The sequence below is a fragment of the Synchiropus splendidus genome, chromosome 17 (assembly GCF_027744825.2).
Source record: "Synchiropus splendidus isolate RoL2022-P1 chromosome 17, RoL_Sspl_1.0, whole genome shotgun sequence".
NCBI lineage: Eukaryota > Metazoa > Chordata > Actinopteri > Syngnathiformes > Callionymidae > Synchiropus > Synchiropus splendidus.
In genome coordinates this window covers 13,213,663-13,235,000 of record NC_071350.1, presented here as the reverse complement: position 1 = coordinate 13,235,000, position 21,338 = coordinate 13,213,663, and the positions used below count along the sequence as shown (strand labels likewise).

The window sequence follows — 21,338 nt, the reverse complement described above, 5'->3', positions numbered from 1 at the left end:
ACTGGTAGTGGTGCTACGCTTTTCCACTCTAAAGACAAAACAGAATAGCGCATTATGATGACATGCACGTAGCTAAAACATCCAGACTGACAGCTACCGGAACTTCTACAGTAAAGCAATACATGTTTAGACACAGCGTTTGGCAGAACTAATACCTACAGATGAACACACACAAACACTTGACTGTAAACGGGGAAAACACGGAAATCAACGTTTACATAATTCAAGATACATGTAGCTTTTGGGGTTCGTGAACAACGAACCTTACCCCTGCGTAACACCAGTATCTACGAGCCAACGCAAAACATGAAACAAGAACATTGTATACATGGATTTTTCACGTTTTGCGAAACTGTTGTGTGGATTCCCGTCGACGTACAATTCCCTCAGGCACTGAACACACAACACTGACGCAAACTGACCACAAAACCACAGGCGACATCATGGCGCAGCTTCTGAAAGAGACAGTAACATTGAACAGTGACAATAGACCAGTGCTTTTCAGTAATTTTCTGACTGAGGCCTGACTCCAACGGGCCACCGTTGCTGCATGTCACCACCACCTCCGACTGACTGTCTCAGTCACAGTCATGGAGGAGTTTGAGCAGCGACGGGTCGTAGTGTTCAAAAGTGCGGCTTCGTTTTGTGGATGTTGATCAGATATTTTATATGAGATACTACACACAGTATGTGTATAGTGATGATTTTAAAATCTTCTCAAGGACCAATAAAGACCTCCTTTTTAAAGAACTAGAGCTCCCTGTCAACTGTTTCATGCTTCACGTGTTCCCGGATTATGTGTCATTATTTTTAATATACTTATATATAATAGTGTATGGTGTCGGAGTATCACAGTCAGATGATTTAAGCAACTGTAGGTTCAACAGAAATTCAAAATAGGTCCATCGAGAAAATGCTGAATAGATTAGTCGACAACAGAAATTATCATTAGTTGCAGCCCTAGTAAATAGTATCATTGTATTGTGGATACTATTACTACAAGTACACCTGTGCATAACATTGTGTCCCTGTTAACATGAAAGAAAAGAAAAAAGAAAGTAATATCGATCAACTTCCAATAAAGAATAACTTTATTGACATTGTTTTGTCTGTAACACAAAAGACTTAAAGCGCATCAATTTGAAATATGTTTAAAAAAAATCATGAGTGGTTGTGCAACAACACTTTATTCTAGTACGGCATTGCTCCCCGTCACACTATTAGAGAAGCACTGCAATAGCCTAACAAGGACATTATAGTCAGACTTGTCAGTTGTTTGAATTCATCTTGAGAAAGTGTCCACCAGTCTTCAGTGACCCTCGACAACATGATCCTGGGTGACGGCCATTTTGCTCGACGCTGCGCGGCTGGTTCCCCTCCTGTTTTCACTCTTGTCTGTAGTGTTGCTGTTGAAGCGCCGTCACATGACTCTCACTGGCGCTCGTCCTCTGGTGCCATTATTTTCTCTCTCTCATCAGCACTTCGTTAATAAAACTCATTTGTCGACTGCTTCTTTTTTCAATTTCTCCACACACTCTTTAATAGATCAAAACCAAATTAGCGCTCCACTAACGAGTCATTAAAAGAGCTCCTCCATCTATTTGCAAGTCAGAACGCCACGGCGGCGGAGGCGCGCGCTCGCTCATCCACGACGACTCAATATCGCCGCCGCAGCCAATCAGCTGCCGCTAATTAGTCGGCAGTCGCTCGCGACACCAAAATAAATCACAATTACAACCGGAGAGTCAGAGGCGCGTGACGCCGCGTACCCAGGACTGTCCCGCCGTCAAGGAGGTGTCCTCGTCCGGCTCCTGGACTTTAGCTTCGTGTCTATCGTTTTTAAGGCACACACGAGTCGGGATTTCAAGAATGGGGAACAAGGAAATGTGCTACAATGGTAAGATGCAACTGAGTCTTTTGGCTCAGCTTTCAACACTCCTCATGACTGAAAACACGTCCTCGCATCTCCAGACTCGACCGATGGTACCAACCCGCTGGAGAACCATGGTCTTGAGGCCTTCAGCCTGAGCTTTGGATGCTCGCTGCCGACTTTTAAAAATGTTTTTCCTGTCTCCCACAACTCTCCCAGCTCCTCAGGTTTGAAGGACATGAGGCAGGTCAGACCAGCGGTTCTGATAAAGTTGCTGTTAAAAACTTTTAATGAGACTCCTGAACTTGGACGTGTGTCTGTTGCTGAAGAAGCTTTAGCTAGCGCCGCTGTGTTGCTCTGATATCAGCGATGAAGCGTTGACCTCATTCCAGCCCCGTGTTTACGTTGCTCACTTGAAAACACGTCAACTCCTCCACTTCAGAGATGGAAGCTTCCACGTTCGCCCTCAAACTTATCAGCGCTTCGCCACGTAGCGCTTTTCTTCCCGTCCAGCTAATTTACATTTAATCTTCGGCTAATATGCTGAAATTATCTCAGCTGCAGGAGGAGCTGGCTCTGTTGCCTCTGCAGAGTCCGAGAAGAGTCCGGCCCTTGCTCCTTCTGGCAGGCTGCAGGTGAGTCAGAGTCAAGGGTCAGTCAGAAGTCAGCGTCTACATCACACTTGAGCTCAGGAACTTCCCCCTTAAGTTTTGCCTCCCAGCCAGGCCGAGCAGAGAGTGCGTTAAGTTGATCTCCGGGACCAAATCGGAGGTTATAAATTGGCTTTTAAAGCATCTGACAGCTGAATCAAGCCCAGAGAGACTCCGCCTTCCCCGGAGAACACTTGAGGTCCAGATAGAATCTTTTATGGTCTTTTAGTCGGCGGCTCTGTGGAGGAGTGTCACTGCCGTAGTTATGAAGGATAATCATGTGTTAGCGCCGGACCGTGAACGCATCGCCGGCTGCCGGAATCAAGGACAAACTCCCGGCCCGGTTTCATGGCCGGCGTAAATCAGGCCGTCACAACGGCAGATTACATCGCGGGAGTCGACTCGCCTGCAGCAGAGAAACGAGCGTCATCCCACCAGCGGCCCTCTTCGTTGTTTGTTTTCCGAATATAAATGTCAGCGAGGCGGCGAATAGTCTTTAAGTCTGAATGGTCCGTCTGTGCCGGGGCTGATGGAGTCGTAACGTCTGCCGGCGTAAATGTGACTGACGGCGCCTTCTTGTGGGACTCGATTGGAGAAAGGTGTTGGCTGTTTCATCGACCCGCTCTTCCGACGCTGGTGATGAAGGCCAACCTTCCTCCCGTCACAGCTGACTCGGGTTATTCACGCCAACAGATCTGTAAAACTCTTACCTTAAATGACTCATTCAATGCTTAGCACAACGTCCCACTAGCATCTCAGCTGACATCATTTCCTCTTCCTCTGTATTGTGACTCACTATAGCGCACAACTCCATGTCAAAGTGAGAAGAACTTCCTGCCATCCACTCAAACTCTAGTTAAATCAGTTTCATGTTTATCACGACGACGAAGTCGCACGCTTGATACAACTGAGCCCATGAGTCTTCCTAATTCTGAGCCTGCCGCGTCAGCACTTTTGTCCTCCGAAACTGAGCGAGAGACAGAGAGGGAGCGATAGACGAGCAAACAGCCTGCAGCTGCTGATTCTCCACTGATACGCATTTATGTAATTTCCAGTCTAAACGAAGCACGATTCAGCGAGTTCTCTCCCAAACTCCCCTCCGAGCCTCCAGCAGCTGACTCAGCAGAAACACGTGGGCGGTGAAGAGTCTGATCCGAAACAATCAGCTGCTGTGATTTCGTCTCACCTCCGACAAAGCTTTTCCTTCGGTCTGTGCCAGGGCGTCACATGACCGCGGTCGGACCAGAACCGAGATGCTGGACCCTCATGTGGCTAGCAGCTGCTAACATGTAGCTAGACGACGTTACCATGTTTTGGCTGTGAATGCTCACCACTGACCGTGTTTACCCAGCTTGTCATGCTAATGGCTACATTAAAACACTTAGCTAATCTCCTCTGTTAGCGCCAGCAGAGGGCAAACAAAAACAATGCTCTAACATGTCACCGGACGATCAAACCCGTGAACCTGAACAAACATGTTTACAAAATGTCTGCCGTCTGAAAACATCGGTGACATTTAAGAGTTCAATTGAGCCGCTTGTTTGTCGGATCGGAGCAAAAGCAGCCGCGTGATTGACAGAAAAAACATTTGCTGGCCACAAACAGGCGCTGGTTTATCTCCGCCAACAATTAACGCCTGATGAAAGGAGCTTTCTGTGTTGTTCCACGCCAGATGGCGCTGTTGTCGCTGCCATCGCTGCTGCAGCATAGCGGCGTCTAATCATTTAGCGTCAGCTGCAAATCAACGGACTTTTGTTGTGAGTCTTGTTTGGCTGATTCTGTCATGAAGTCGGTTCTACGTCCTTGTTTTGCTGACTGGTGTTGTTTCCTTATCTACTCACAGTAGTTTATTTTCATCCTCTCATTAGTTTTTCTCCTCCTCTTTCTCTCACTTTCATTTTCCAATCTTCTCTAAGTTCATTCATTTCCTTCATCTCATTCTCCCCCTGTCTCCACCCTCCTCATCTTCATCTCCTGCTGTTATCACTTCCTCCCCGAGCTTCTCTCCTCCTCCTTCTCTTCATCTCATCTTCTCCACGTCTCATTTTCACCTCAGTTTCCATCATCTCCCGTCCAGCTCTCTTCTCTCCCTTCATTCCCTCCTCCCCCTCGCCTCCCTCTCCGCTGTCTGTATTAAAAAAAAGTGGAATAAAAAGAAGCATTTGAAAGTGAAAGAAACTGTGTGTGGCAGCAATGATAAACAAGTAATCACACTGAAATAAATAAAAATCAAAAAGACACCAACTATGGTGATGAAAAAATGAACCGAAAGAAAAAACAATTTGTAGAAAGGGAGAAAAATAAACAGCGGAAAAAAATGTTTGTAATCGTTTTCTCTGCCAAATATGACACAAAAATAAAACTGGTGACCCAAGTGCAGCAGGAAGGACGCGGACAAACAAAAGAAGTTCAACACATTTAATGACAAAAACAGAATAACACTCAACTTCTACACTAGAACGAGGCGAGAACTACAAAGCACCTAAATACTACAAACAGAAATCACTTGACTTCTACACTAGAAGGAGGCTAGAATAACAAAAGAACCAAAATACGAAAGGACTTAACACCAGAGGGAGTCCGATAAATAAAATCAAACGATCCAGAGAAAGAAAAGAAAAGCGTCCATAAGCACAAATGGAGGGGAGGGAACCAGTGGAGATGCACAGAGGAACAACGGAGAGCAGGCACAGACACACTGAAACAGAAAGGAGACTGATCAGAAAAACGTACAGCCACGGTGAGGAAAAGAGTCATTCACGAAACGATAACGCTACGAACTGACACCGGGGTTCAAGTAGAGCAGTGGGTGATTGGAAGATTGGGCTCGGGTGTGTGTGTCTGTGAAGCCAGAAAGGCCGGAAAACAACCCCCAATCCTGGAAGAGAGGAGGAGAGAATGACGGGAGCAGGAAGTTGTCCAAAACAATATGACCAGGCGGAGGGGGTTCGAGACACTTAAAAATAACCAAATGAAGAAGAGACACGTCTCCTGAGGCTTGTGTCTCAGAGGTGATGAGGAGCTGCAGCGATGAGGATCAGCACCTCTGATTCCTCAGCAGGAGTGGTCCGTCTGACTTGCGCCAAGGTCACTGAAGGTCGAACTGAATGAGAAGGTGTTTTTGCGGTCGATAAGAAGCGCAGAAACCTACCGCCTCCTCGTTAACATCTGCAGTCATTTGCCGCCACTTCCTCCAGATCAATACCATCCATCCATCCCCCCCCCACACACACACACCCCACACACGGAGCTGATCAATATAAACACTTTTTCATAATCACCTTTTGCAGATGTCTTTGTCTCTCAGTCTTATCCATCCTACTTTCCCACCCTGCCTCAGCCGAGCCCAGACACCATCCAGGTCGTCCGTCTCGCCCTTCAGTCCACTGGTCTGTCCTCAGCTGCCGCAGCCTTCGCGACACACTCACTCTCTCCTGTTAGAAACTGGAGGACCCTTCCATCCATAAAAACCTAGCTCTGCCGACCTGGGTCGACCTGCCGTCGCCGGCGAGCCGAGTCGGGTTGTAATTTCTGTTCCGACAGCATTTCATCTGAGAGATGTTTAAAAAGCGCAGCGAGTGTTTGTAGCAATCAACTCATCACATTTGTTTGCTGCCAGTTCTCAGGACGATTTCGTTTTATTTGGCACTGACTCACACACACACATGCCAGCTAATCAACCGGGCCAGCTCTGGTGGAGTCGACGTCCCTGCAGCCCATTTTCAGCAGAATATCAAACGTCCTGCTTGCTATCATTCCTTCCAATTAGAGGCTCAGGACTTCATTAGCGGCGACAGCCGCAGGACAGACAGGAGGACGGACTGACATGCCGACAGACGGAGCACGGCGGTGTGACTCTCCAGATCCCTCTGCCATCCGTCGGCTCGTGTCACCTTCACTCTCCGGCTTTTCTCTTTATTTCCGCGCGTTGACAGAAGGGAGGATTTTTTTATTACCTTTCCTGCATCACATCAGAGACACTGAGAACTGTGAGGGATGACGAGGCTCGGAGGGAGAGCAGGGAGGCAGCACATCTGCTCTGCGGTATTTTCCACTGCAGTCTAGATGGTCTTCTCTCCGCCGCTCAAGCACATTAAAGTCGACACCACGACGACACTTTTATGTCGCGGCTGAGGTTTTCTTCGTGGGCTTTATGTCGCGCGGCATTAAAAAGTTACGAGTCGTGACCCCGGGTGACATTCCACACTGTATACTGTGGTGACGGGGAGTAACAGATGAAGGCCGGGAGACCGCCGACAGGTGTTCTCACGCCAGAGTGGAGAGTCGCTCTTGAGCCCCACCTGGTGCTGAAGATGCTGTCAGAACTCCATGCTCAGGAGTCGGAGCTGCAAGTTCTCCGTGAGAAGATGAAGTAGGAACTAGATGCTGCTGTTTATGAATAAACAGCTCGTGAATGCACCGTGCGCCACCATCATGCACGTGCTGTCAGTGGAGGCTGGCAGCTATAGTTGAAGCTTTGAATGGTGTCTCTAGCTTAAAAGATGGCTGTGATACGGGCCATTGAATCAGGGGCTCTTTCGGTTTTCGGTCTTCTTTCGTTTCTGGTCCCATTCATTTACAATGGGAAAAAATTCCCACCTTTATCCGAGAAATGTAATAGCAGGCGATTTTGGCTTTCAAACCACATCTCTACGACAAACGCTCTGGGAGGAGTAGTGTGACGAAAAACGCGGCAGAAGAAACAAAATGGCGGTGACGAAGAACGATATTGTGAATACGATACCAATGTGCATCCCCGATAATAAAAGGCTCTGTCTGGACTCCGAGTGGACCAGTGGACTGACTCTCTCATGAGGTGTTGAACTGGGAGGGGCGGGTCTATCCTGAAATGACACGCCAGCAGACCGAAATGAGTTTTAATTTTAGCGAGAAGGAACAAACTTGACAATCACTTGACCCGATACGTTCCGACCCGAGTGGCGAGATCTCGCAGCGGTGAAGTGCTGGTTCAGCACTGGCAGCTACATATTGGACCTGACAACAGTAATTCTTCTCCACTCCGTTTCTGATCCGATGCTAATTTGAGGCGCTGTTAGCTCGCTGGTGCGTGTGAGGCGTTGCGGTGTGAGAGGTGCGATTCAGGTCCAGCTTGACGTCCTGACTCAGAGTCTGACAGACGAAAAATGATCCAGAAATCTGGAGATAATTGCGAGCAGTTCCACCAGCAGCTTTACCACTCGACACACAAGATTCTGTGACCTGCAGTCGGGGTTTCATTTTTGTCCTGTTGTGTATAACAATGTAGTTACTGTGTGATGAATCCTGAAGTCCAACTACAAAATATCCGTAGAGAGCACAACATTTAGACTTCAAAACGCTCCTATACATAATATTTGACTCAAAAATTTGTAAACACAAACAATGTTTATTTGTATCGTCAAGTTGTGTGTCTTTCTGTGGTGTGTCTGTCATGTTTCAACAGCAGAGCTTGTGTTACAATATTCATCACAAGTCAGCCTCTGGCATTGTTGGCAGTGGTTGTGTGTGTCGTGGTCCGCGCTTCCCACCGTCTTCCTCCTGTACTCCATCATCTCTTCCTCCTCCTTCCAGGCAGCCTCCTTCTGCCTTCTCCTGGTCCTCCTGCGTGTTCAGTTCTCAGATCACAGGACGTGTTTGTCGAGGGTTCGAAACACTATTAAGGCGGGAAATAGTCTGTGGTGAAGTTAATGATGGAAGAAGAGGTGGAGGGATTAGAAGAGTGTGGCTGATGGAGGGGGGAAGATGGAGGCTGGTTCAGTGTAGTGATGCATAAGCTGATGCAAAATATGGACATCAAAACAACAGTCATAATGAAAATCAATAAAATCTAATAAAAAGAATCTAAAAAATATGAGTGTTTTCTTCACTGCGAGATGTTTATGTGTCAGCTGTTTCACTCTGTGATCTGATCAAATTTCATTAGCAACGAGAAGCAAAGAAAATAGCAAGCATTTACTATGATGTCTCCATCAGACTAAGATAAAAGTAGAACAATAAATAAGAGAAATGATGGAAGCATTTGAGGAACCATGAATCAGAGGAGTGAGCGTAGGAACACAACCTTCAAGTCATGGGATGCATTATTCTCCCGTCACGTGGTCGCGAGTGTCGTGGTCGGAGGGACTCGGACTTGCAGTCGTGGGGCGGGATCACGGCTCGGCATGTTCTCTGCTCACGGCGGGATGCTCCCCCCAATCAGTCTGACTGCACGTGTTGAACCTGTGTGTCTCATTCAGCTCATGTTTATTTCACACACCCGCTTTCTGAGCTGCTTTTATTTGTCCCGGTGGATTCACAAGACCGATTGTTGCCCGTGACATTGATTCTCTGTGTTTGAGACGTGAGCGGGATCATGATTCTGGGCTGTTCGCTTCACTGGAGGTCTGGTGACGTGTCGACGGTTCAGGAGCCATGTCTGAATCACGAAAAGCTCTAAAATGGTTCTGGTTCCATCAGCTCACCGTCTGCTGTGGTCCATCTCACAGGAGCCGAAGGAGCCGTGTTCAGCAAGTCGGTGGAGACGCCGCACGTCCGAGCCGAACCCTTCAAGGAGCTGAGGTGAGGGTCGATGATCCGGAGTGACTCGGGATTATTGGTTCTGTGTTCGTCGATCGATAATGTTTTGTTGGAGCGGATCAAGCGTTCACTCGAAACAACAGTGTGGTCAATCGAGCAACAGCACCTACTGCTAATCTGTTGACTTCCTCTTTCGTGGTTGGAACCTTTAATCTGAAAACTCCTTCCACATAATCTCAGTGTTCTTGAGATATTTCTTCCATTATAATCCAAATGACATCAGATCTGAGGCTGCTAAAGACACCTACATGTTGCTTTTAAAGTCAACTTCTCCAGACTCTTGTTTACTTTTTCGATTGTAGACGTTTGACTCAAGTGTGTGGACCTTCGCTCTTCTTTGACACTGTTTCTTGTCAGGCTGGAGTCGCCGACACGCTCGCTCATGATGGAGGCTCCCAAAGGAATCCAGGTCCTGGCAGAGGCCGGAGACATCCAGGCCATCTGCCGGAACGAACTGCGTCTGGAGTCCAAGGACGGAGAGGTGAGGCAGATGCTCAGCTGCTGTGGAGTCATTTGAATCTGGATGGAGAGCAGAAGTTTCAAACGTGGACTCCACCTCTCCTTCACTGGAAGCCTCCTGCAGATTCAAAGTTAAAAAAAAAAAAAAACTTCCTCGCCATCTCGCCGTCACAAATCTCCCAGGGAGCGCTTCAACCATGGTTTTCTGGTTTCCCGTCCTCGCCGGAGTCTCCTCCTCCTCCTGGCCTCTTTCTGTCTTTAACTTATTTACCATTTCATCCTCAGCTTTCATCATCTTCATCATCCTCGCTGCTCCTAAATTCCTGGGCTGATTCCTTATACGCTCCCGTCTGCGCGATAAAAGGATTTTCCTCCGCCAGCGGTGTCGTGACAGATCTGTGGAATCACGCGGGATTAGCAGCCACTGATTCCACCACTCAGGCGGGGACCCAATCAGAGTTTCTAGTGGTTTTAGCAGAAGAATGTGCCGATGGTTTGCCAAACTCCCACCTTCCTGGTTATGTGTTTTTATTTATGCTTCTTAAAGCGTTTCACAGGATCAGACTTTAGTGAGACACTAGACACCGATCTCACACACACACACAGGTCCACGTCAGGTGGCTGCGAGTCCCTGCGGCGCTCACTAATGGCTCCTTCAGCTCTTCTCTGCGGCTCGGAGCTCCGAGTGCTGCTCCCTGCAGCCAGAGTGCTGAGACCTGAGGGGCCCTGGGGCAGGAGTAGGCGATGGTGAGGTGGGACGGATCCAGCTGTGGGTTTCTCAAGCCGACGTGAAGTTCTCCATAAGCAGACTTTGTTTGGTTGCATTTAAGGAGGAGTCAGTTTTAAAAATCCAATGAAATAAAGGTTTGATATTTGATGTCAAACTGACATTGAAGCGCGTCCTCTCCCCCGCAGATCTCTCTGGACGCCCGCAGGATTCGCCTGATGCGGCTGCCTGAAGGAAAGGCCTCCACCAGCTCCTCGTCCGGGACCCGGCAGACGGTCTACGAGGTCTGTGTCTGTGCCAACGGGCGGCTCTTCCTGTCACAGGCTGGAACCGGATCCACCTGCCAGATCAGCAACAACGTCTGCCTCTAGGACCCGAACCCCTGACCCTTCCTCCTCGCCCAGATCCAAACAGACAGTGGGGCTCGTCCCGCCCGAGAAGCTCGGTTCTGACTGAGTCCACGTTGATGCAAATGCTGAGGTCCGCACAGGCCAAAGCTGCTTTGAGTTTGTTGGAGTTTATGCAGCTCCACTTGTACATTTGAGAAACCTTCAGAGAGACTTGAACAGAACCCGGTCCCAGTACCAGGACTCCACACGCATACTTTCTAAGAACGGACTTGATCTTGGACTCCTCTCCTTCAAGAGTTTCTCCGAACCAGAACCTAGTCTGCAATTGCGAAAACGTTCCCACTTCAGATCAAGTTTCAGTCTGACAGTTGACCGCACTCTGGTGTGAGAACCCCTCACACCGCAGTCCAATAACCTCCTGTTGCTGCTGCTGCTGCGTTCGCCGACCTGCCGCTGGTTCTGAGAGCGTCTTGGAAGAATTCTCAAAAATCCTGAAAATGTTCACGCGTGTGAGGAGAAGGAGGAGGAACTGTGCCTGTGCCTTACGTCGACGCACCGCTGGCAAGAGAAGAAAAAGAAGAAGCACATCAGACTTTTATCATCAACCACTTCATTTCTCTTCACGAGTTTGTCTCACGCTGAGCTCAAAGACCTGCAGCCGAGTCTCGGAGACGACGACTCGGAATCCTCGGTCGAGTCAGGCGATCAGTCATGTGACAAGTTTCGCTGATCGTTTCTCCTCACGCTTTCAATTTCTCTAAGTCACGTCTTGGCTTTTCTGGAGTCAGTGAGACTAGTGATCTGGATTTTTCAGCCTGGAATTCATTCCAGAGAACAAGCCCCATGTGAGCCACTAACGCTCTTAAACCCAACATGCTTTAACTCTTCGGAGGATTGTTACAGAGCCGTTTCCGAGAGCTCCCGTCCATGTTGCGCAGAACGAGAAGAACCTTTTCTACTGCTGTACATACTCAACACATGGAACCAGATGAGGACTTTTCTCACACTTTTTGTACAACCGACGTCCGTGTGCGTTTTCTACTCTCTTGCTCCGGTTCTTCTGCTGCAGGTCTTTGGGTCCGCCGCGCTCGAGTTGGTCGTACGTTCCTTTCTGAATCGTCTCCGACGTCCGGAGGCGGCGAGCGAGTCTCTTAGCTTCACTCTGAGTTTGAGTCACCGATGGGTTTGAAGGGTGATGCCCAGCAGGGGGCAGACTAACACAGATACTGACATTTTGACGTTTGCTGCTTGTGTGTGAGTTTTGAAGTTTCTTTTTTTCATTCAGAAAATAAGCTCAGTTGAAATGTCAGGCATGAAGAAGCAGCGATTGGAGAACAGAGGAACCAAGAAAAAGGCGAAGCAATCTGGAAAAAAATGAAGTTCCTCAAGGCCTTCATCCCCTTGTCAAACTTCAAATTGTAATACTCAAGTCAGGAATGACATATAAAGGTGTTCAACTTTGTCCTTTTCAGTCTGAGATTGTGGGACGTTGTCAAGAATTTGAGAGGAAAACGCTGCGTGTTACCTGGAGTAATTTATTTTGCGTTTTCTTTGAGATGTTGACGTGTGTTTGTTTCTTATTTATCACCTTTCATTTCCTGTTTTTCTTTCTTCAGTCCAAACTGCCGTTTATGAAACCGTTTTCAGCGATGCCAAAATAAACGGCTTTGTTCCACACCTGTGCCGCAGTTTGTTGGATTGTGTCCACGTGTATCTCTGCTCGATGACATTTACTTTATATGTCACGTCCTTTATTGCATTTGACTTCTGGGTGTTTTTTTGGTGTCTTTTTTTCTGTCAAAATTGGCGAAAATATTTATCAAATTATACAAAAATAACTGCCCCTGCATCTCCTACATATAAGTACAGTCGGTCTTTTTCCTCCAGAATAATTTCACAAAATAATTTGACTGAAAAAAAGGACATAGCAAATAAATAAAAAGGGTCTCCAACACTTCTCTCTTGGCCGATGTGGTCAGTTCTGCTGGGCGTCAGACTCCAAGGCTCCAAAAATCCTGCGCCGGTTCCACCTCCAGTGTCGTTGTCCCCATATGCCGAACCTGGTTGGGTTCACGCTGGGCCTGCTGTCACGGCTGATCTGCGGCGGATGATCCTGGAAGTCCAGACCTGGATAATGTTTCAATGGAAACACCAAGCCGGTACAACAGTTACCTTCAAAATAAGTCACAATTCCCCGCTCTGACTGAAAGAGTCCTGAGGTCCCTGTGGAGGGTGACAGCGACAGAGCGCTTCATGGCCACGTGTGTGAGTGTGGAACTGGTTTATCTATTTGTGAGAGGACGTTTTGCTGAGAGTCGGGCCTCATTTTAAGGAGGAAGACTCCATAATAAAGAGGTTGTCATAGTTGGGTTGAGTCTTGGTTAAGGTTAGCCATTTGTTTTTGATGGTTCGGCTTAGGGTGAGAGGCTCTGGAAAGCATGTCCACGAGAGTCCTCACAAGGATGTCAAATTCCAACCAGGTGTGTGTGTGCGACGTGTATGTCTGTGTCTCAATGTGGTCGACAGGTTGAATGGTTTTGCACTTTTGTTGTGTGACAGAAACAAAATGAGAATTTTATCTTTAATTAAACGGCCGACTTTATTCCGACCATAAAAGCAACAAGACTCGCTCCTCTCTGGCCTCATACGAGTTCAAGTGGAGAAGTTGATGACGCGGCTAATCGACCACCAGCGTCCAGACTGTTGTTGTTTTTAATGAGCAGCCGATAGCGCCGCGCCGCCTATAAAGCCGAATAATAGAAGTCAGACATGGGCAGACGGGTGGCATCTTCCTGATGTTGGATGACAGGACTGTCATCATCACGGTTTGTTTTCAGCTGCTCAGAAACATTATAACCACCTGAGCGGTTGCACCGCACAGTGGTCAGTACCTGTCGGAAAAGCAAATATATATATATATATATATATATATATATACTCGCCTTGCTGCAAGAAGGTTGCAGGTTTGATGCCTGGGTCGGACCACCTTTCTGCATGGAGTGTGCATGTTTTCCCCATGTGCGTGTGGGTTTTCTCAGGTTTTCCACAGTTTTGCCACGAAGATCCTGGTTCAGCTTCGCCAACCACAAGCGCCTCCTTTCTTCCGACAACTTCTGGCATTGTTCTCCTTGATTTGTCATAACTTTTGGAAGTCGATAAAATTCCACGTTTTTCCCGATCGGAATTATTCGTACAACACAAAACACGACCGTAATTCACCATCTTTCAAGGAAACGCTGCAGAATCGCCTTCAGTACCGTTCTGTGCTGAGCAGTGAGTATCTCCAACATGGTGGCTTCCGGGTTTGATGCGCCGTGAAAACCCTCCATGTGACTGTGTCACTGTTCCTGAGCTGCCTATGGTGGGTGATGGCACCTCATGTGGCAACATAGTTTAGAGCTGCAGTCGGACACATTACGGTGTGTTTGGTCGTACGTAACTACTACGGTGTGTTTGGTCGTATGTAACTACTACGGTGTGTTTGGTCGTACGTAACTACTACGGTGTGTTTGGTCGTACGTAACTACTACGGTGTGTTTGGTCGTACGTAACTAGTACGGCGTGTTTGGTCGTACATGACTACTGCGATGTGTTTGGTCGTACGTAACTACTGCGGTGTGTTTGGTCGTACGTAACTACTACGATGTGTTTGGTCGTACGTAACTACTACGGTGTGTTTGGTCGTATGTAACTCACCTGACTCTGATGTCACAGACTCCCACACTTCTTCTGTGGGTTCACGACTTGCCTCTGGTTCCCAGCAACTTCCCCTGACACCTGTCGTAGCACCGACGTGTGACTCATGTTCTCGTCCTGTCGGTTGAACGCGGCGCCGCTGCGACGTCTGTGAGTCAAGGCAGCTTCACGGAGGCCATGACGAGAAGCGCTTGGTCTCCCGCGGCTCATTATCAGCCGCTTGTTACCCGCCTCATATCTGCTTTTTGTCATTTTGACTGAAGCCAGCTGAACTTTGCTTTTAATGAGTGTGACAGTGAGGGAAGAGTTGGCATAATTATACCTCGGTGTCAGTCGCTGTGTTTCTGGAGCCCAGACGTGTGATTGATGAGAACAGCGATTCTTTACCAGGGTTGGGCCGCGAGCGCCCCCTAGAGGGCCGTTAAGAGTTTTTTTGTTTTACACCTCGGGGCCGTGAGACGCTCCGCTTTAATACACTTAACTTGTGAGAGTTACTAGTAACTTAGTAACTGTGGAGAAGTTCTTGAAGACAAAAATGGTAAAGAAAGTGATGCTCCGCCCAACAGTAAAAACTGTGCATGTTGATGCACTTTTTAAAATTATTTAGAAAAGTTTATGGCAATACTTTCATTTAGATATCTTCTTTTGAGTTTATTTTGAAAATAAAACACATTATTTTTTCATATTTTTACAGACCTTTATTATAGATATTTTATTCTGAATTGTGTTTATGACAGTTTGTGTCAAGTGTATTTTTTTTCCTTTTTGAAAAATTTGAGGAATATGACTTGGACCTGCATCTGCTGCTGGTCGGACCTTTCGATGACAAATAAATATCTTTGCACTGATCACATGGTTTCACGTCATTTCCCAAGGTTTTGGTTTGTTTACATGTAAGTAGACTGAATATGGTTATTGAACACAAATGAAATGAAGAGTAGAGTGAATGGGCCCTGGGTGTTCTGGAGATCAAAAAGGTTAAGAATCCTGTTACCTTCTTATCAGAGGACTCAGAGGAAACCAGTTCAGCTGCTGAGGACATGAAGGTTCCAAGGTTCTGTTGGGTGGAAACAGGAGTTTGTTGGATATTTCTACTACGAACAACAGTACTTCAATGAAACTAGTCAAAAAAAAAAAGGTGGTAAGAATCAGCTTTTCTCTGAACTGGCTTGTCCTGCTAAACCGTTGCGGTAAAAGCTCCGACAGCGGAGATGGTTATTGGATCAGTTCCCCTTCATCATCATGACAACCCCTCTCTTCCCCGCGAAGCTAATGAGCGAGTGTCTGGAGTGACCTGGGCTAAATTGACTGTTTTCCCTCCAAGACGTGTGCGGCGGTGATGAGGGACGCCGGATGTCAAACACGTCTATTAAACCCGCATTACACCCGCGGACGTTTAATTCACTCCCCAGCTCTATTTGTGTCGACATGACAACAGCTGATTTCTATTCATTGAAACCGCGTCCAGGCGCGAGGTTCGCGGCACACGCCGGCGGCGAGCGCCGAACCCTTGGGGTTGAGAAATGCGATGATGGTTAATAGTTGTTGTGTTTGCGCGTCTGTGCATGTTCACCTTTGTGGCTTCAATCTATTCCCGGGAAAATTGGCAAAAAAAAAGCAATTCTTATCAGACGTCCGGTTCTGCTGTGGTGCTGAGGCTGCACTTGTTTGGTTCTGAGGGACAGGAAGGTTGAGTCTATCACTGTTGAGTTCACCTGGCTTTCAGGAGGTACGGACCACTGCAGACGTGATGCACCTGGACTGACATTCGGCGTCCCTGACATGACCTTTTGATGTTGTTTGGCTTGGTCATAATTTTTCTTATAAAGATCAGTTACGTCGCCTTGGACAGTGGGGGTCACAGGACCAGGCGGACCAAGTGTATAGAGTGACATTTGAGATGCGAAACGGAGGTGACTCCGGAGAAAGTCTTGTATCACAGGACTATGGATCAAATTAATTTTATATATTAGTAATCTAAATAAACACAAAACTATTGAATGAACTGAATTTTGGTGATAGACTGAAGAAATGGCACCTCCGGATGACCAAAAAACAACCGCATTGTTGAACCCTGTGGACATCAAAACAAGTGAAGAAGTTCCTCTCCAGCGGAGCTGCATACAGACACTGTGATGGAATGCACCATGTCAGTGTTGAGGAGCGGCTCTGGTCAGCGTCGGACCGCCCCCCCTCCAGCAGCTCCGTCATAACCCCCCTTCAGGCCGTGAGCAACGTGACAGAACCAGACGCTTGTGTGGAGAGGAATATGCAGTCGGAGCTGGCGCTGCGTCGAACTTCCAGCGAGCTCCTCAAAGACCCATCCAACAGGGCGCGGGATGCTTTCTGGAGAAGCGTGAGAGAGCGACGGCTGTGGGGTGAGACGGCTCTTTGACCCTTTGTCTGCTTCACTGGACATACCTGAACCAGCCACACATGCAACTGCCAGGTTCAGATTCACTTCCTCATGTAGTCCACGCCGGGGTGGTGACTGGGGTCCCAACACGTCAGTCACAGATCTGTCTGGAAGAGGAGTTGGGACTCTGGCTCCAACATGGCTGGATAGTTTAGACCGCTCATGGTGGAGCAGCGAGATGCTCAGAGCTGCTGTTGTGCTTTGAAGAGCCGGTTTAGGAGCCGAGACATCAAAGGGATGTTTGCTGTTGGAGATGTTTCTGGGCTGTAGTGGAAGCGAAGTGTTTGGTTCTCAAGAGAGATCTGGGCCTCAGGCGCAACTTGAAACGTTTACATCACATGATGCTCTTCACTCCTACTGCAGTAGGTTGTTTCCTCATACAGTCCTGCACCTGTGCTTCAACTACTGTCACGAGAGTTTGGTCAGAATCCACTGCTAATACTCACCACTTCCTTCTGCTTCACCTCACAACTACTACTCTCACCAGGTCCATCACTACTCCTGCTCTACTTCCTCACTACTACAAGATGACTCATGAGTTTCTACTACTCCCTAAGTAGCTACTTCTACTCCCACCTTTGCCTCTCCACAGCCATCTACTACTACTACCGCGGTGAGTGTTGTTATTACTACTAGTTGTGTCACCACTACCTTAATACTCTTGTGCTCCATCGCTTCTACACTGTAGACTACTCTGCTGTTGCGGTTGCCTCTACCATTCTGCGTCTACTTCTCCACAACTGCAGCCCTCTTTATTGCTACTACGTCACCAATTAGCAGTACTACTTCGCCTCTACTACCTGAGCAACAACATTGGAAATACCACAGTGTCAATGTTCATCTTCACGCAGCTACTGCGACCAGATGATACACCGCTTCCTGTACCTCAGTATTTGTTTGTATTCACCTGCAGGTTTCCTGCGTGAAATAAAAAATGTGAGGTTTTCTCCGCGTCGACACTCTGTGACAGTAATTGCCGTCAAAATTTACTTTGCATATCATTTTCATAACTTGGCTGCGGACGCCGAGAAGTCGCTGTATTTATGGTGTTTTTTATTCCAGATGGCGGGTTGTTTGTTAGGCGATACCAGGAAGTGACAAATATTCAGGAAATGGATCTTTATTCCTCTCGGCGGAGCTGACAGGACTGAATCCACGTCTGACTCCGCATCGATCTTGTGCCGAATCACTGCTCGCCCTGCCATGGGAGCTCCAGTCCACCTGGCTGCCGAGAAGGCTGTGGCGTGTTTGTTTGTTGAGGGGCTGCATGGCATGTTCTGGCTCTGGATCAAGAGCCCAGTGTGTTTGTCACGTGGACGTCACGACAGAACTAGTTCAGCCTGTAGACAATGGTGCTGCTGACTCTCTCCGGAGGAACCTTGATCAGAAGTGTGAGCTCCACGTGACGTGCAGCTCACCTGTGCTTGAATATCGGACGCCGTCCGCCGACATCCGCTGGACTGTCATAACTCTGACCAAATATGGCCCGCTGGTTGAAGACCAGACTCTGGTCGATGATGAGCAGCGAGGCTTGTGTACACAAGCGTAAGCATGACAAATCGTGTCTCTGGAAGTGGAGAGCAACACAACAGTCTCAGTGTTGTGGATTCTCCGACAGAAATAATGAAGTTCTGGTGTAAGTGGACTGGAACATTAAAACAATAATCTGTTTTAAACAGCTCCTGCGGCGTTGTATGTGTCTGTCACCTTGGTGCTCCTCTCGAATCGCCCTTGACATTTGCTAAACACACTGTGCCTTTCAGTGCAAATGGCAAAACATCACGAATGACCCCTGAAATCCAGCCTCTTGCTCAAAGTCCTTAGCTCCTCTCTGAAAAGTAGATGTCTGAGTTTGGTAGTGACTTGGATACATCGACCACTAGGGGTCACAGGAGTGAGCGCTCATATAATGTCTGTTACTAAAACTGAGAAAATCTATTCAACCAGTCTATGAGAGTGTTTTGGCAACATTTGCTGAGAATCGCAAAGTGTGTTTGTAGCATTAGCCACCAACCTAACCGGTTCCAACACATCAGTTCCTGCAACTCGATGTCACTATGCTGAGTAAAGATTTAAATAGGAGTTTGGTCTTCATTACAAGCGCATGAGGCCAAACTGCAATACAAAGTTGAGTGGAATATTGAATGAAGCAGTGCATAAAGCATACAGTAATGCAGTGAAATTCCTTTTGTCTGTTTACATGTAACAATAACTACTTTAAAATAACATTCAGGAAAACAGCAGAGGTCAATAACTGTTGCATTTGATGGAATTTAAATTGTAAAACATGTGAACAAACAAGAACAAACTCAAATGAAAGACACTATTGAGTCTTTATTTAACACAAGCGTGGAAAGTTTTCACCAAGACCAAAATATAAATGAGCGTTCAAAACCTCACACCCGATCAAAAGTCCGATTGAATACGGTGCGAATTTACCCAATATGAAATACATCCTGACGTCCTTTTAAGAAGTCCAACAAAACAATGGCCGGGGGCAGAGGGGAAGATAAGAGTGGTGTGTGACTGACAGCTCATAGTCCTCACAGAGAAGGAATGCAAGTCCAGCAGAAGTTTGCTCCGACAGAAAAAATAATGTTAGCAATTTACTAAGGACAGATTTCACCTGAGGGCTTTGTCGACCCTGACCTAAAGATGAGTCACATGACAATCTGAAGAACGGCCCTCTTCTCGCCGCCGTCTCCCTGTCAGACTCAAGAGAGTCGACTCTGCTCGTGTGACTGTTTAACAATTCGCCGCTCGGCTCCATCTCTTTAGAAAAATAACTTTCCGCCGAACAATAATCCATCAGGAATATTAATGGAAAAGAATTCCGTTTTTAAGTTGTGCCACTCCCCGACATCAGCGGCGCCCTCTTCGCTGATAGGCTCCGGCTACACGTTCGGAATTCATGAATATTTTATCGGCCATCGGTTTTATCAGCGAGCGTTTGATTCGGGGAGATGCAGAAGATGCGGCCTGTGAGGTTCTGCACATTGGGAGGAGAAGAGGAAACAAAGAAGCGCGAGCGGAATGAGAAAGTGGGACTTTCTTCTTGGGTCTGAGGAGAGAATGCGTCTTTAAAATTGAAACCGATTATTGTTGTTGGAGTTAAACTGCGATCTCTGTCAGCAAATTATCTCTCTTGGGAAAACAGCGCAGTCACTATCCACCCGCTCAGGTTTGGTTTGCAATGACTCAGCGGTTTTCCACTTTGACATTCTCTTCTGAGTCCCACACACCTGAATGAGTCCATGTCACATCCACCAGGCCTGAATCTCTCCATCAGTTGACCAGGTTTGACTTCTGCCACACTGATACAAACAGGAAGTCTGGTTGTTGTTAGCGAAGAATCAAAACAATGAGTGATATCATAAGTACAGATGTGACACGAGGAATCACAGGAACATTTCCTCTCACTCGACTTCGACTCCTGAAGAAGAAGAGTTTTTCTTTTCCTTGAATGACTCAGCAAACTTAAGAATCAGAGGTGATGACAGCGTCTGAGATGTTTCCGCAGGGACAGTTGCTTTTCCTTCAAACTCTGTGGAGATCTATTCTTCCTTTGACTTTTGGTCTCCATGGCAACCGTGAGACTGAATGAAGACAGGGAGCAGGAGTGAGTCAGCTGATGGCTGCAGGTAAACTTCGAATGAAAGCAGTTGACTTCTCCTCTTCTGCTGGAAGGTGCGGGAGAACAGACGGCTGCCATGGTTCCAGGTTCTGGAGACAAATAGAAAGCAGCAGGGGGCTCGACTCGATATCACACTGGGCTCACACATCTGAAGCTGAAATAACAAGTCGATGATTTCTGTTCAAAGCCGGCGCTTTGGAGTGTTGACACTTGCTTTCACCCTCTGCTCATATTTGAAGATGAAGGACGGTTTGACGATCTGCAGGTGGCGCTCCAGTCCGACTCGCGTGACGTGAATAAATCTTAAATCTAATTCTGCTTCACGAGGATGTCAGAGAAGTGGTCATAATGTTATGGCCGCTTGCAGTGACATTGATGTGTTGTTGTTTTATTGGGGTCAGTCCCACTTTTAACTCTCACGTTGAGTCGACCTTCAAGAGTGAGCTTCGGTGGGTGAGTCTCGGGATGTTTAGCTTGTGTGTTTGTAGCCGAGCGACAGGACTGTGAGTGTGACGCACACCTCTGTTGTCGAGGTCTCTCTGGGACAGTGAGCAGGCTCCGCTGTCCGACAGCTGCGAGTGTAGCTGTTACCCTAAAAGGAGTAGAGAACGTCTGAACTTCACAGCAAAAAGAAGAAAAAACATCTGGTGTTGAAAATATATCCTGCCATGATGGGTACTCAGCACACACACAGCTGCGCCAAAGTGTTTTTAAACTCGGTATTGATCCGAAAGTTTTCATAGTCAGGGGCGGCTGAGGGAGCAGATTTACTTAGATGCAAATCATGTTTGTTCACACTGTAGCGTCACACGACAAACGCTGAGGAGGCCACAACTCCAGCCACAACATTATGACCGCCTGTGTCGCAGCAATATGTTTTTATAATGGAGCAAATATCTCTGCGGCGCAGTAAACACCGCGCACGCTAACCGACACTTTTATTCACAAACGGTAATAAAT

The 21,338-nt window shown here is 47.4% G+C and overlaps 1 protein-coding gene across 6 annotated transcripts in view; it reads left to right on the top strand.

Annotated features, from left to right (window-relative positions):
- Positions 1-12,356, top strand: part of sgcd (sarcoglycan, delta (dystrophin-associated glycoprotein)) — a 92,491-nt gene extending 80,135 nt beyond the window's left edge. For 4 of the 6 annotated variants that reach the window (XM_053846145.1, XM_053846140.1, XM_053846141.1 and 1 more), the window contains 3 exons: positions 9,006-9,078; positions 9,454-9,577; positions 10,471-12,355. In XM_053846145.1, coding sequence (XP_053702120.1) covers positions 9,006-9,078; positions 9,454-9,577; positions 10,471-10,653 — 380 coding nt within the window. In that variant the 3' untranslated portion in view covers positions 10,654-12,355. Of the gene's footprint in view, positions 1-9,005; positions 9,079-9,453; positions 9,578-10,470 lie in introns of all 6 variants that reach the window. The other 2 variants (XM_053846144.1, XM_053846143.1) reach the window with 2 other exon arrangements.
- The last annotated feature ends 8,982 nt before the right edge of the window (positions 12,357-21,338 follow it).